Here is a 16,170-nt window from a genome sequence, read left to right as displayed (position 1 = left end):
GGAGTTTGAGACCAGCCTGGCAAACATGGTGAACACCCCATCTCTGCTAAAAACACAAAAATTAGCTGGGGGCAGGGGTGCTTGTAATCCCAGATACTCAGGAGGCTGAGGCAGGAGAATCACTTGAACCCAGAAGGCAGAAGTTGCAGTGAGCCAAGAACTAACCACTGCACTCCATTCTGGGTGACAGAGCGAGACTCCCTCCCAAAAAAAAAAAAAAGGAAAAAAGTCTGTATTTTCTGCTGTGGCTTCTAAACTATCCTCAATTCCCAGTACCCACAGGCCCTAAATGAAACAAGACTCACAAACAAACAGAATGAAGTACATGATTGATGACTGATGGCTAGCATTTTTATAAAGCGTTAATATCTGAAGAATAATAATACTGTTAAGTCAACTTTCCCTCATCCAAAAAATAAACCGTTTTTTCTAAGTTATTCTTGATGGTAAAATTTTTATTGAAAAAAATTATAGCTTGTTTTAAGGGGAAGGTTATATGAAAGATTATGTTAACAGCCTTCGTTCACCACTTTTACAGTGACTTCTTGTAATAATTATATGAAATGGTATGGTTGGTTAATCATAGCCTAATGACCATATTCAAACTTGATAATCTACTAAAATAATAAATATGGCATGATAAAATACCTATCAGACAATCAATAAAGCTATAAAATCAGAAGTAAATGAGGTTCAACAAAGACTGTGGGTGAAAAAGACAAATGCATCATTGTCATCTTCTCAACAATAACAACTAATATTTATTGAGCTCTAACACCGTGCCAGATACTGCTCTGAACACTTTACAAGTAATTATCTCAATTCATCCTCAAGTTGATGTCACCTGGGAACTCAGTCAGAGGCAGCCTTTTTCCGAGGCTGGAAGGTCACAGGGGTCTTATTCAGGACCCTGAGGCACTGCCTGCTTTCACTCCCAGTAAGGGCAGGGCCTCTATGCGGCCTCAAGAGCCAGAAGGGCCCAATGTTTGCAAACATTACCTAAAATGAAGGTACATAAACTGCTGAATCAATCAGTCAGTTGTCTTCCAGCCAACCTGGGCAGCTAATGTTGTAGAGAGCTCTAAGTCCTCCACAGAATCCAGGGCCCCCCAAAAAAGAGCCCCAGAAGATCCCCAACTGCCTCTACTTTGAGGAGTCACTGCAGTTCCATTGAGTTCTGAATCCTTGGTTACACGTATCAGCAACTCATAGAGTGTGGCTGCACTCCCTCTTCCTGCCCATCCATAACCCTCCTGAAGCAGAGCAAGTAGGTTTTATTATTACTACCACTGCTGACGAGGAAACTCAGACAAAGGTAGGTTAAGTAACTTGCACAGGGCTGCATGGATTATTCATGAGCTACAGATTGAGGGGGGAAAAGAAAGAATCACAAAAATGTCTCAATTTGTACACCCTTGTTCATAGCAGGGTTATTCACGACAGCCAAAAGATAGAGGCAACTCAAGTGTCCACTGATAAAGTAACATAATGTGGTATATACACACAATGGATTATTACTTAGCATTAATAGCTGGGAGTGGTAGCACATGCCTGTAGTTCTAGCTATTAATACTTGGTAGGCTGAAGTAGGAAGATCACTTGAGCCCAGGAGTTTGAGGCTGCAATAAGCTATGATCACGCCACTGCATTCCAGGCTGAGTAACAGAGCAAGACTCTCTCTCTCTCTCTCTCTCTCCCCATATCTCCATACACACACACACACACACATAATTTTTGAATGATGAAAATTCTGACACATGGTACAACATTAATGAACCTTGAAGACATGCTAAGTGAAAATAAGCCAGTAACGAAAAACTTATACAAGATACTGAGAGCAGTAAAATTCATAGAGACAGAAAGTAGAAGGGTAGTAGCTAGGGGGCAGAGAGGATGGAGAGTTAAGAGTTTAATGGGGATGAGGTTTCTATTTGGGAAAATGAAAAAGTTCTAGAGATGTATGGTGATAATAGTTACCAACAATGTGAATCTACGTAATGCCAGAGTGAATCTACTTAATACATTTAAAAACGATGAAATTGAGTTTTGAAATTGTGGTAAAATACATATAACACAAAATTTAAGTGCATCACAGCTGGGCATGGTGGCACACACCTATAATCCTAGCTACTCTTCGGGAGGCTGATGCAAGACGATTGCTTGATCCCAGAAGTTCAAATCTAGCCTGGGCAACATAGCATGACCCCATCTCTTAAAAAGAGTGAGGGGTGTGTGGCAGTATGCATGGTATGCTTAAAACTTTCTACAGTTCATAGTGTTCAGACTGTGTGTGTACAGCTCTGGATATAATAAAATTAGAATTCAAATACACAAATATACATCACTCTTAGTGATGAGACGCTCTCTATAAAACATTAAAATGCTTAAACAAAGGAACAGAAAACAACATATTGCAATGACCTATTTCAATAAGAACCTATGTCCCAGAGAAAGAAGCTACTTTACTCATTCTCAAACATTTAGTGAACACCTGACATACATGTCAGGCACTATGCTTGGTGCTGGAAATTCAATGGTGAGGAAAAACAGATGCAGTAACCACACTAAGGGATATAACAAGCTGGTATGTAGGGAATGGGAAGGAGAGAAAGAGACACAAAATAATCACAAAAATGAGTTTTTAATTGTAGACCTGGCTCTCTACATAAGCACATCACAAAGCAACCTGCCCGAAACTGATGGATTAGCCAAGATTTGGAGTTAACTATGTGGGGATATGAGAGCATCAGGGAAAGGGACCTGAACATGCGAGTCCTGTGGCAAGACACAAAACCAAAGGAAGGACACAGCCTGGCTGGAGTCCAGAGGATGGAGGACTGTGTGGGCAAAGGGGCTATAGACAGAGGCCAGGCAAAACTCAATAGTTTTGTTGACTATAGTAACAGTAACGATCTAAGTTTTTACCCTACATGCAATTAAAAGCCACTAAAAGGATATAAGGTAGGAGACAGCAAAATAAAATAACAGTTACACTTTGTTTTGTTTTGTTGTTTTGAGATGGAGTCTCACTGTCGCCCAGGCTGGAGTGCAATGGCGCGATCTTGGCTCACTGCAACCTCCCCCTCCCGGGTTCAAGCAATTCTCCTGCCTCAGCCTCCCGAGTAGCTGGCACTACAGGCGCCCGCCACCACACCCGGCTAATTTTTTGTATTTTTGGTAGAGACGGGGTTTCACCATGTTAACCAGGATGGTCTCGATCTCCTGATCTCGTGATCCGCCCATCTCGGCCTCCCAAAGTGCTGGGATTACAGGTGTGAGCCACCGTGCCCGGCCAATAGTTACACTTTTAAAAGATCAGCTATAACACGGAAATCAGAGGTGTTCCAGGACGCAATTTCCTCCCTCCTAAATCAACACAGCTTGGCCTTTCTCAGAACCAGACAGACCTGGCATCAGGCAACCTAAATTTCTAGTCCTGATTCTGTCACCAATTAAATGTGAGTCTTTATACAATTTATTGTTTTGTCCCTTGGGCTCATCACCTGTAAAACAGTCTTCCCTAGAAGGTGTATCAAGCTCCAAACTAACTCAAAAACTTCTTTTTTCTTTTATTCTTACCCCTCCTCCCCCAAATTATTTAGTCTTCAAAATCCAGTACCTCCACTCTGCCAGGTCTAAGGCTTCGTTCCAGTAATAGCTCCCACACAATGCTCGTGACATTCTGCTCTTCAAGCTAGGGGGGTGCAGACCTTGCTCTGGCCAACACCACCAAACAGGGAGTCAGAGACTGGAACTTCTATCGACTAACTCACTGCCACTTACTAATCAATTCAGGATTTCCTTGGTTCTAAGAAATTTTGTTCCCATGGGGGTGACGGTGGAAGGGATCAATGTAAGTACTGTAAACCTACTTTTTCTTTTTGAGAGGAGTCTTGCTCTGTCGCCCAGGCTAGAGTGCAGGGGCACAATCTCGAATCACTGCAACCTCCACCTCCCTGGTTCAAGCGATTCTCCTGCCTTAGCCTCCCGAGTAGCTGGGACTACAGGCACGTGCCACCACATCCAGCTAACTTTTGTATTTTTATAGAGATGGGGTTTCACCGTGTTGACCAGGCTGGTCTCAAACTCCTGACCTCCGCTGACCCACCTACCTCGGCCTCCCAAAGTGCTGGGATTACAGGTGTGAGCCACCATGCCTGGCCCGATATTCTTCTTTGTATACCGTATAAAATACATCTCATATTTTAACAAAACGAGTGAAATCTATAAAGCCCCATGGCTTTAATGTTTTTAACAATTATGAATCTTACATATTTTAGATTAGCAGTGTTTGAAATTCACAGTTCAACTATATTCATAACAGATTTCAAAATGAGGAAGTGAGAATTACTGATGTGCAAGCAGTTTAATTACCTGCTCCCAATACATTATTGGTGATTTGACAAGCAGCATAAATTGTTTTGGATAAATCGATGTCAGATTAGGAATGTGGATAGCCTATCGAAGTCCTCAGAAGAAAAGTCACAAAGAAAATCACTTAGGAAGGGCTATCAGGTTTCAGCAGTTCCACAACCCTGCCCTCTCTGCAGGCCTCTGAAGGAGGCCTTCAGATCCATGGTTTAATCACCTAATAGAAAAAGGTGCTAAAGCGATCAGAATACGACCATAATTAGTCGGGAGTGGTGGCAGGCACCTGTAATCTCAGCTACTGGCTGAGGCAGGAGACTGAGGCAGGAGAAACACTTGAACCCAGGAAGCAGAGGTTGCAGTGAGCCAAGATCATGCCACTGCACTCCACTCCAGCCTGGGCAACAGAGCAAAACTCTGTCTCCAAAAAAAAAAAGGTCGGGGTGGGGACCAGGACCATAAATACTCAAAGGAAAGATTTTGACTCCCCAAATTCAACTGAATGATGAATCCATTTTCATTTAACGGTACAAAACAACCTATGAACCTTTCAAATGTTTTTTTTTGGGAAACAATCTGCAAAGCTCATTATCAACATACTAATAATTAATTTTTAACCATACTACTCATTTTTATAAATGCCTCAGGATCTTAGAGTCTAAGTAAAGCTGAACCTAGAGCAGTATGAGGAGGAAACCACGGTATTTAAACGTTGCAAACAAAAGAACACATCTTCAGTGCCACCTTAAAGAAAGACAATAATGACACTTAAATCCAAGTCATTCTAACAAAAATGAGGTGAAAGGGTGGATAGAAGAGGTAATCTGATAGAGGAGAGATAACCACTCAGGAGGAATCAAGTGCAGATCCAAACCCTCTCTCGGAAACCAGCTACACAAACATGACAAAACACCACGTCCTCAGCCTCTGAGCCTAATTCTGCTTTAGAAAATAATTACAGTCATAAATAACTAGAAAGAATATACGTGATACAAAAGTAACGAGACCTCAAAATTACTAAGCTTCAGAATGGAAACAAAACAGGAGAGATAAAAAATATTGAAGGGTATGAAGGTAACTTCCTAGAAGGAGCATAAGAGGCAAGTATTGCAGAAAATACACATAAAATGATTACTTATGAAACAGAGTCTTACTCTGTTGCCCAGATTGGGATGATCATAGCTCACTGCAGCCTCAAGCTCCCTTCTGGGCTCAAGGGATCCCTCCACCTCAGCCTCATGAATAGTTGGAACTACAAGCAGTCACCACCATGCCTGGCTAATTTGTTTTGTTTTGTTTTGTAGAGACAGAGTCTAGTCATGTTGCCTAGGCCTGTCTCGAACGCCTGGCCTCAAGTGATCATCCCGCCTCAGCCTCCCAGAGTATTGAGATTACAGGTATAAGCCAGTGTACTTGGCCATAAAATGATGTTTAAACGAATTAAGGTACATAGGTAGAATCCTCTTTAAAATGCTTTTTTAAAATATCACCTTCACTGACAACAAATCTCAAACCTCTAAAACTGCCCTCTCCCAAAAGAAATTCACCTGCTGTCCTGCACACTCACCAGCAGTGGGAAGCAGAGAGCTGCTGCAGCTGTGAGCCAAGAGCCCACACAGGCCCTCTGTACCTCAGGCAAGTCAGCCCACCTGCCATGAGAACTCTCCACCATCTCAGGAACAAGCTTTCCCACTGGCACTCAAGCAGGGACCACATCCCCAGTTATAATCTGAGAAGCAGTACCTCATAAGAATAGTGTTAAACTACAAGGGACTGGTTACATAAATAATAGTTTACCTATATAAGATCATGCAACATTAGTAAAAAACTAAGTTCTTACAATGATTTTTAAAAAGGTATTTATATCCGGCCCGGCACAGTGGCTCACACCCATAATCCCAGCTCTCTGGGAGGCCAAGGTGGGCGGATCACAAGGTCAGGAATTCTAGACCAGCCTGACCAACATGGTGAAACCCCATCTCTACTAAAAATACAAAAATTAGCCAGGCGTGGTGACGTGCGCCTGTAATCCCAGCTACTTGGGAGGCTGAGGCAGGAGAATCACTTGAACCCGGGAAGCGGAGGTTGCAGTGAGCTGAGATCTCACTACTGCACTCCAGCCTGAGCAACAGGGTGAGATTCTGTCTCCAAAAAAAAAAAAAAAAAAAGGATTTATATCATATAGTTAGGGAAAATATGGGGGCAGTGGAGGTCATTTAAAACAGAGTTAAAAAGAAAGTTCACATAAGACTTAATTATCAAAATGTACTAAAATGTGGTGCTTGCACAAGGAAAAATAGATCAACAAAACAAAAGAGAATAGATTAAAAGTCTATAAACAGGCCTAAGTGTATCTAGGAACTTGAAATATGATAAAGGGGCATTACAAATCATGAAGAAACAAATTCAATAAATGGTATTGGGACAATTAATTTAATATATGGGAAAAATTAGATCCCTACCTCACTCTATTCACAAAATTAAACTCGATATAGATTTACAGTCCTAAATATGAAGAAAACTTTAAACCCATTAGAAAAAACAGGACACAAGAAATATATAAATGCATATATATAATTCTAGTTATAGTCTAAAAACTCACACACATGCTCACAAAGGGATATGTGTGAAATTTTCAACATAGCATTATGAGTAACACAGCAAAAGAAAAATGTTTTGAAAGCACTCCAGATGTTCACTGGTAACAGAATACATAAATAATGTTGTGTAGTATTATATGAAAGAATATTAGAAATAATACAAAGCAGTTAAAATGAATAAACTGTGTTTATATTTATTAACATCGCTAGATCTCAATAATGGGCAAATGGCAAGTGTTACACAATAAATTTAAGCATAAGCAAAAGAATATTTATGTTGTTTTGGATAAATACACAATAGAACTATAAAAACACAGACTACACACATAGCAGATCTGTTATAGTGGCTGGCTCTTGAATGGAGGCAGAGGTAAAGGGAAGTAGGACTCAGAAGGGAATATTAGATCCCAGAACTTTGGGAGGCCAAGGCGGGCGGATCACGAGGTCAGGAGATGGAGACCATCCTGGCTAACATGGTGAAACCCCGTCTCTACTAAAAAATACAAAAAACTAGCCGGGCGAGGCGGCGGGCGCCTGTGGTCCCATCTACTCGGGAGGCTGAGGCAGGAGAATGGCATAAACCCAGGAGGTGGAGCTTGCAGTGAGCCGAGATCTGGCCACTGCACTCCAGCCTGGGCGACAGAGCAAGACTCTGTCTCAAAAAAAAAAAAAAAAAAAAAGAAGGGAATATTAGAGACTTCAACATTAACTATAATGGTTGAAAAAAAGTTTTTTAATCTGAAGAACTAAAATATTAACATTTGCTTTAGGTGGCCTTATGTGGAGTTTTATTACATTATCCTCTATACTATTCTATAATTTGCTATTATGATGTATAATGCATAAAAAAGGGCTTAAAGAAAACAAAACAGTAAGAACATTCTACTCTGGGTAATGAAAACAAAGCTTTTTTTGGCTGCTGCTGTACTATTTTTCAATTTTTCATAACAGATATACATTAATTTTTAAATTGAGCAAAAATCACTTTCACCAGGAAAAACATATACAGGTAGTGATTAGATTCCACATAGTTCTGGTTCACATAAATATCTAGTTTTTTGTTTGTTTGTTTGTTTGTTTTTGAGACAGGGTTTCACTCTGTCACCCAGGCTAGAGGGCAAGTGGCATGAGCATGATCTCAGCTCACTGCAACCTCTCCCCTCCAGGCTCAAGCAATCTCCCCAACTCAGCCTCCCAAGTAGCTGGGACGACAGGTGCATGTCACCACACCCAGCTAATTTTTGTATTTTTTTGTAGAGATGGGGGTTTCACTATGTTGCCCACCCTGGTATCAAACTCCTGAGCTCAAGCAATCCAGCAGCCTCAGCCTTCCAAACTGAAGTATCTGATTTTTAAAGTTCTTGCAAACATGATATCTGCACTCTTGCTTCTCTGATAAAATATTCTTAAAGCTCTAAACAACTAAAATACAAACCCATTTTGGAGATCCTAAAATTTGGGGTAAAATATAAATGTCCCAATGGAGAAAACAAAACTTTCTTCTATAAACGATTCTAGTCTTTGAGAAAGGAAAAGGCAAGGGGTTCCACAGCTTTAGTCACAATCTATAATTGTACAGAAGTACACAGAATGCGTAAGAAGCAAGGCTAGGAGCAGTGGCTCACACCAGTAATCTCAGCACTTTGGGACATCAAGGCAGAGGACTGCTTGAAGCCAGGAGGAGTTCAAGACCAGCCAGGGCAACAACCTAATAAGACCCTGTCTTTATTTTTTAAAAATAGATTAAATTTTTTAAAAAAGAAAGCATAAAAAACAAATCTGATGTGCATTCCTCTATGAGTTCTTATATCATCAAAATAAATATTTTATGAAAAGCATTTCAAATTGGCATTATAATGAGAATGTTAAAAACCTAAATTGTATTCCGTTTCATTAGAAAACAATATTGAAATTTTTGTTATATGTAATGAATACTGGTCAAATAACCTCACCAAAGCTCAGTTTTCTCATCTGTAAAATGAGCATCCTACCAAGCCTATCACAAGGGGTAATAGGAAATCAAATACAATAAGTAACTTCAATCAGCAAAAAACTCACAGGTCCACTTTTTTGGAGTGCAGAGAAAGCAGTAAGTGCCAGGTCCTATGCCTAGCCATGGCTGCCATTAGTGGTAAAATTAAACTGAATATAGGAAGCTTCATTTGATCACCAAAAGAAAAAAGTAAATAGATTTAAAAGATAGCAACTATAATATAATAAAATTATATAAGAAAATAGCCCCTCTGGCCGGGCGTGGTGGCTCACGCCTGTAATCCCAGCACTTTGGAAGGCTGAGGCAGGCAGATCACAAGGTCAGAAGTTTGAGACCAGCCTGGCCAACATGGTGAAACCCCATCTCTACTAAAAATACAAAAATTAGCTGGGTGTGGTGGCACGTGCCTGTAATCCCAGCTACTAGGGAGGCTGAGGCACGAGAATCACTTGAACCCAGGAGGCAGAGGTTGCAGTGAGCTGAGATTGTGCCACTGTACTCCAGCCTGGCAAAAGAACAAGACTCCATCTCCAAATATAGAAAGAAAGGAAAACAAAAAAAACCAGCCCCTCTTTCTAATGAACAGACACAAAAAACTCTCAATGCACAGACGAGTGTTATCAGAACCCAGTTAACCAAGTAACCAAGCCAAATAAACCTAGCAGTCAGGAAGGCTAAGAGCCCAAAAGCTCCCGGTCTACAGGATTGCCACAATGGCTTTAAAATTAAACAAGTAACAGAAGGATAAATACCCACAAAATTTCAAACCATGTCTTACCAAGGTGATGTCTCGGGAAGCTGCAGCAGCACTCATATGCAAACTAGGCTGCCTCACAGAACTGCTGCAATCCAGGGCTCTAGCGAATGTCCCAACAGCACTGAATAAACCACAAACACAATAAGGAAGAATTAAGTATCTAGTTTTTTTTTTCTTTTAATGTTTTAAAAAACACATTTGGATCATGAATAAAAAACCGTAAAAGAAAAAGCAAAAACAAGTTTCTGAATGTTTGAGATTCAAACATCAAATAAAAAGAATTTTCACTCTATAAGATATTATAATTGACAAGCCAATTTACTATAAACAGGTCATTATCATGAAATCAAGAAAAAATAGCCTGTGCGGGGGGGGGGGGGGGGGGGGGAGAAGGAAAGGGAAGCTCTATTATAAAATGTCATGGACTAAAACATTTGGTATTCAAATTGGCTCAAAAAATAGAAAGTCAGCTGCAGAGTTTGACTATTACAGCAAAGCAAGTTTTGACCATTTTTTAGCCCAAATTGTGAAACTCAGTAACATTTTTTTCCCCAATATATCACTAACTGTAGCAACCCTTTCCTGTGAGGGTTCAACATGAAACATATTTCTACTAATAACTCATTTAAAAAGAAATTGCCATAATGCTGATTTTAATGATTTAGAAGTCCTTCCAATATGTAAGAAACCTTAACTTTAAGACATACAGCATAAAATGAAGACTCACTACTTTTCCTGCCTGTGTTTTAAACATGTTTGCTATGGAAGAGATTTTTTATTTTTATTATTTTTATTTTTTGAGACAGGGTCTCACTCTGTCACCCAGGCTAGAGTGCAGTAGTGTGATCATAGCTCACTGTAGCCTCAACTTCCTGGGCTCAAACAATCTTTCCACCTCAGCCTCCCAAGTAGCTGGAACTACAGGCATGCACCACCATGCCCAACTTTTTTTTTTTTTTTTTGGCTAATTAAAAAAATTTTTTTGTAGTCAAGGCCTCCCTATGTTGGCCAGGCTGGTCTCAAACTCCTGGGCTCAAGTGATCCTCCTGCCTTGGCCTCCCAAAGTTTTGGGATTACAGGCATGAGCCATTGTGGTTGACCCCAAGGAAGAAATTTTATAAATATTTTAACTAAAACACAACATTCATGTTGAAAAGTACACAATGTACAGATAGTTACTGTAAAGTGAACACATGCATGCCACCAACATACAGTTCAAGAAAGAACATGACCACAAACCAGAGGCTCCTCAAGCTCCTCTCCACAGGGAACCACCACCCTGGATTGTAGCACCACAGATTAGTTTTGCTCAAACAGAATCACACAGCTGGACTTTATGTCCAGCTTCTTTCGATTAAAACTATGTTTGTGGATTCATCCATGTTGCTAGCTACAGCTGTATTCACTCATTTTCCCTGCTATGCAACATTCTGTTGTACGATGTCTCGTCCCCACCTCCACTCTACTGCTGACAGACATTCTGTGTTGTTTCCAGTTTGGGGTTACTATGAATAGCGCCATAAATCCATTTGTATACGTGATCTTTTGGTGCAAAGGTGTATGCATTTCTGCTGCATAGATATTTAGGAGTGAAACTTAAGAGATATGTGTGTTAGATGACAGCAAACAATATTCCAAAGGACCTGTACCAATGTACACCCCCACCAGCAGGATACGAGAGTATTGGTTCTAAATCTTGATCAATGCTTAGCACTGTCAGTCTTTAAAATGTGAACCATTCTGGGTTGGCAGTGGTACTTGACTGTGGTCTTAATTTGTATTTAGAAGATCTTTTTTTTTTTTTCTTTTGACACAAAGTCTTGCTCTGTTGCCCAGGGTGGAGTGCAATGGTGCTATCTCGGCTCACTGCAACCTCCGCCTCGCAGGTTCAAGCGATTCTCCCACCTCCATCTCCCAAGTAGCTGGGATTACAGGCACCCACCATCATACCCAGCTAATTTTTTTTCTATTTTTGTGGAGACGAGGTTTCACCATGTTGGCCAGGCTAGTCTTGAACTCCTGACCTAAGGTGATCCACCTGCCTTGGCCTCCCAAAGTAGTGAGATTACAGGCGGCATGAGCCACTGTGCCCAGCCTTTTTTTTTTTTTTTAAGAGAAGAGGTCTTACTATATTGCCCAGGTCGGTCTCAAACTCCTGGACTCAAACAATCCTCCTGCCTTGGCCTCCCGAAGTGCTGGGGTTACATGCATGAGCCACCATTCCCAGCCTAGAAGATTATTTTTTAAAACAAATATTGAAAACAAAAACATACTAGGAACCAACTCCTTAGTGTCCTTCATGCTGGCTTTGGGGGGAAACATATGGCCCTTGGCAATCAGAAAAATGAAAAAACAGAATACAAATCAAATTTGAAAACAGCAATGTCTCCTAACCAATCCCCAATCTAGACAGCCTGTCTGGAGACTCTAGACCAGTATTGTGTACTCTACAAGGGGCCACAAGATTGGCCCCCTTCGCAATGCACATCAAGTGTCTCCATCCAATCGCTTAGTAGTTAGGTGGTGGACTCTGGACTCCAAATGCCTGGCCACCAATAAAAAGTGTGACCGTCCATGGTGACTGGCTCTATGACCAGTGAAGTCTAAGGATGAGCCAAGACTATTTTTCCCTCTGTATTGTGAAATAAGTTCAAAACAAAATCAGACAATAACATAATGAAGACCCTTGCATCCACTGTCCAGATCTAACTCTTATTAATATTTTGCCATATTTCTTCATTCTTTTAAAAAATAATTATAAATTTGTTAGAGTTCCCTATATATACTCTCAGATCAAATATATATAATATATATATACCCATTTAATGTATTTAAAAATCCACTAATAAAGCATTGTTTTGTACACAGCAAACATTTTATAAATAATTACTCTGTATGCACATAAATGATCACATGGTATATACCCTCATCATTATTTGTGATGTTTATCGCTTTGGTACATATAGCTTTAATTCATTCAATTGCCATAAAGTAATATTTCACTATATAAGTATACCTCAGTTCATTCACCAATTGCTTGGTAATGTACTTTTACTGTTATCATTTTTAAAATAAAAACAAAATTCTGTCCCATTCATTCTCTTAAGAAAAGGGAAAGAAGGAAGGAAGCAAGCCAGCCAGGCAGCCAGGCTGAAAGCTCTCAAGGGAAAGCGCTATGCTTAGCAACAGACCCTACTCACACATGGATGCGGTGAGCGAATTCCAGTTGCACATTCTTATTGATACCTGAATAATCCATGTCCAGAGTAAAGCCATGTCAAGTAAAAAGGATGACTCTTTTCATTAAGGATATGGGACTTCAGGTATTTTCTTCAGGTATAAAGAATTTTTTTATACTTTTCTGTTTTCTTAATCAGTAAAAATTAATAGAACTATTTTCACTTAAAACAGAAACTAATAAATTTAGGAAGCAGTATAATTAAGCTTTCTTACATAACTAAAAAATAATTCAATCAGTGGGGGGAAACCAGAATACAAAGAAATAAAAATACATATACCTATAAATTCTTTTATATAAAGAAATTTCTTGACTTGATAATGCCATACTTGTACTCACCGTGCTACAACTAAAAACTGGTCAATCTGTCGATCCGTAAGTGGGCTATTTGGATCCCAAACTTTAACTTCCAATTTTGACTGTTCCCTCTCATCTGATTCTCCTGTCCAAAAATAAATAAAACGGAGTCTTGTTACTGACAAGGCACACTGTCTCATACCACTGATGACAACGGTCACCATAGCATTAGAAATGTTTACATGTAAGGTAAGTGCCCATAGTTTTGGCACATTCTTTCAGACGCAGATGTACAACACCTCATTAAAGTGAACACTGACGATAATAACACCAAACTAACCGAATGGTATTTTCATTTAGTCCTTAACGTCTGTTTCTGGAGTACCTGTATGCGAGAGGCAGTAAGCGCCATGCTAAGAGACATAAAGATGAAAAAGCAACAGGCTGGGTGCGGTGGCTTGCACCTGTAATCGCGGCTCTTTGGGAGGCCAAGGCGGCCAGATCACTTGAGGCCAGAAGTTTGAAACAAGCCTGGTCAATATGGAGAAATCCTGTATCTACTAAAAATATAAAAACTAGCTGGGAGTGGTAGCAGGTGCCTGTAATCCCAGCTACTCGGGAGGTTGAGGCACAAGAATCGCTTGAACCCGGAAGGCAGAGGTTGCAGTGAGCTGAGACTGCGCCACTGTACTCCAGCCTGGGCGACAGAGTAAGACTCTGTCTCCAAAAAAAAAAGGAAAAAAGAAAGAAAGAAAGCATCACTTCCACAAGATGCTTAAGCTATGCATAAATACCTGTGATATAAACCAAATAAATAGCATAAGAGTGACATATTAATAGTTAATAGCATAAGAATCTGAAGAATAGAGAAATCATTTCAAGCTAGGTAAGAAACAATGTCATGAAGGAGATGGCATTTCACCTAAGAACTAAAGGGTATGAATGCACCAGCAGGGGAAGATTTTTTAAAAAAGAAATGAGAACATGAACAAAGTCATGGGGCATTAAAATGTCACAGAAAAGTAGCTCATAATGTCTGGAGTACTTTATGGAATGAGAGAAGATAGCTAAGAGAAGTGGGTTATGAACACATTACTGGAGATCCTACATAGATGTTTTTTGAAGAGATTTTATATTAGAAGCCCTTGATTTTTCTGGTAAGGGAGTGACAAGAGCAGAACCAAACTTCCACTTTCAAAGCATAATTTCCTCTGCAGAGATACCTGATAAAGACAGAGAGACATATCAGCCTCCTTCAAGAGTTCCCTCACAAGTAGTGAGGGGTTTTGGTTATGAGACTGGTAATAGAGCACAAAGAGAGGAGATTTGGGAATATCAGTGACAGACTGGATGTAGAGTGCAGATTTCAAGTTTTGTGAGCTGTACTCATAGCGTTGGCAATAGCAGAAAGAAGGAGGCTGGGCATGGTGGCTCACACCTATAATCCCAGCACTCTGGGAAGCTGGGGAGGGAGGATTACTTGAGCCCAAAAGTTCAAGACCAACCTTAGCAACACAGTGAGACCCCATCTCTACAAAAAATAAATAAAATTAGCCATGCGTCGTGGCACAAGCCTATAGTCCTAGCTACTTAGGAAGCTAAGGTGGAAAGGCTGCTTCAGCCCAGGAGGTCAAAGCTGTAGTGAGCCATAATCACACCACTGCATTCCAGCCTGGGTGTCTCAAAACAAAACAAAACAAAACAAAAAAAGATACACAAACAGGAGGTTAGGGCCAAGAGAAGACTGACAATAATGCCGAATGCTTTGCTTTAGAATATCTCACAAACAGATAACTATTGAACAAGAGTCAATGTTAGGACAAATGATTGTAATGAAAAGTAGACTTGGGAGCCAATGGAATTTTTATTTATAGCTATGGATTCTTACTAGAATAAGAGCTCTTTAATGATAGCGACTGCTTTTGCCTTTGTTTTGCTTTTAATCACTGCATCTATAACATTAGGCCTTGCAGCGGCTAACATAATACTCTGAAGCCAAACATTCCCCAGTGACTGACAAACTCAGGCTATGGGCCACCTAGTATAGGAGCAAGCAGATATCAATGGAAAGGACAGGACAGAAGCAGGCGTTCCATCTGCAGCCTCTTAAGTCAGGCCACTGCTGTTAGGTTGAAGACCTGCCCATTTGTCTCTGGTCAAAAGGCAGGTAACCAGAGAGCCAACTGCCAACCCCAATATAAAATGACATAAACAGAGCAGAGCAGAGCTAGTACTAGGTCAAAAACATCTAAGGTTTGAAAGGACTTCATTCTTTGTTTTGTTTACAATTCTTAGCATGCTAAGACAAGACACTCAACATTAGGGTCATTTTCAAAGACCAGTTAAAGATCAAAAAGTTGCAGGCCGGGCACAGTGGCTCACGCCTGTAATCCCAGCACTTTGGGAGGCCGAGGCGGGAGGATCACGAGGTCAGGAGATCGAGACCACCCTGGCTAACACGGTGAAACCCCGTCTCTACTAAAAATACAAAAAATTAGCCGGGTGTGGTGGCGGGCGCCTGTAGTCCCCAGCTACTCGGGAGGCTGAGGCAGGAGAATGGCATGAACCCAGGAGGCGGAGCTTGCAGTGAGCCGAGATTGCGCCTCTGCACTCCAGTCTGGGTGACAGAGCGAGACTTCCGTCCCCCGTCCCAAAAAAAAAAAAAAAAAAAAAAAAATCAAAAAGTTGCAAGCCACATGAAACTTGAGAATGGAGAATGACACAATTAACCTGCCCATGTCTTTTAAAAAATAATTTAAATAAGGATAGATAGTAGTGGTAAAACATTTGAAATCTACATCTTAAATAACACACAAGAAATGATGTTGCTATTCAGTTTTAAGCCCCTTCTGTTGTATACTCCCGAACGTAAGACTAAAATTGATGTTTATTTTTCAAATTCAAGTCAGTCAAATTG

At 40.4% G+C, this 16,170-nt stretch overlaps 1 protein-coding gene across 8 annotated transcripts in view; it reads right to left on the bottom strand.

Annotated features, from left to right (window-relative positions):
- The window catches only part of LOC105464917 (metastasis associated 1 family member 3), a 261,198-nt gene that overhangs the window by 85,614 nt on the left and 159,414 nt on the right, over positions 1-16,170 (bottom strand). For all 8 annotated transcript variants that reach the window (XR_011611651.1, XM_071076627.1, XM_071076621.1 and 5 more), the window contains exons 7-8: positions 13,296-13,398; positions 9,740-9,839 (exon numbers count right to left, since the gene is read on the bottom strand). Coding sequence is in view for 7 of the 8 variants with exons in the window: in XM_071076627.1 (XP_070932728.1) it covers positions 9,740-9,839; positions 13,296-13,398 (203 nt within the window). In the remaining variant the exon portion in view is untranslated. The remainder of the gene's footprint in view (positions 1-9,739; positions 9,840-13,295; positions 13,399-16,170) is intronic.

Source organism: Macaca nemestrina, chromosome 13 (genome assembly GCF_043159975.1).
Source record: "Macaca nemestrina isolate mMacNem1 chromosome 13, mMacNem.hap1, whole genome shotgun sequence".
Taxonomy (NCBI): domain Eukaryota; kingdom Metazoa; phylum Chordata; class Mammalia; order Primates; family Cercopithecidae; genus Macaca; species Macaca nemestrina.
The sequence above is the reverse complement of the archived record's forward strand: the minus strand, read 5'-3'. Positions and strand labels throughout refer to the sequence as shown.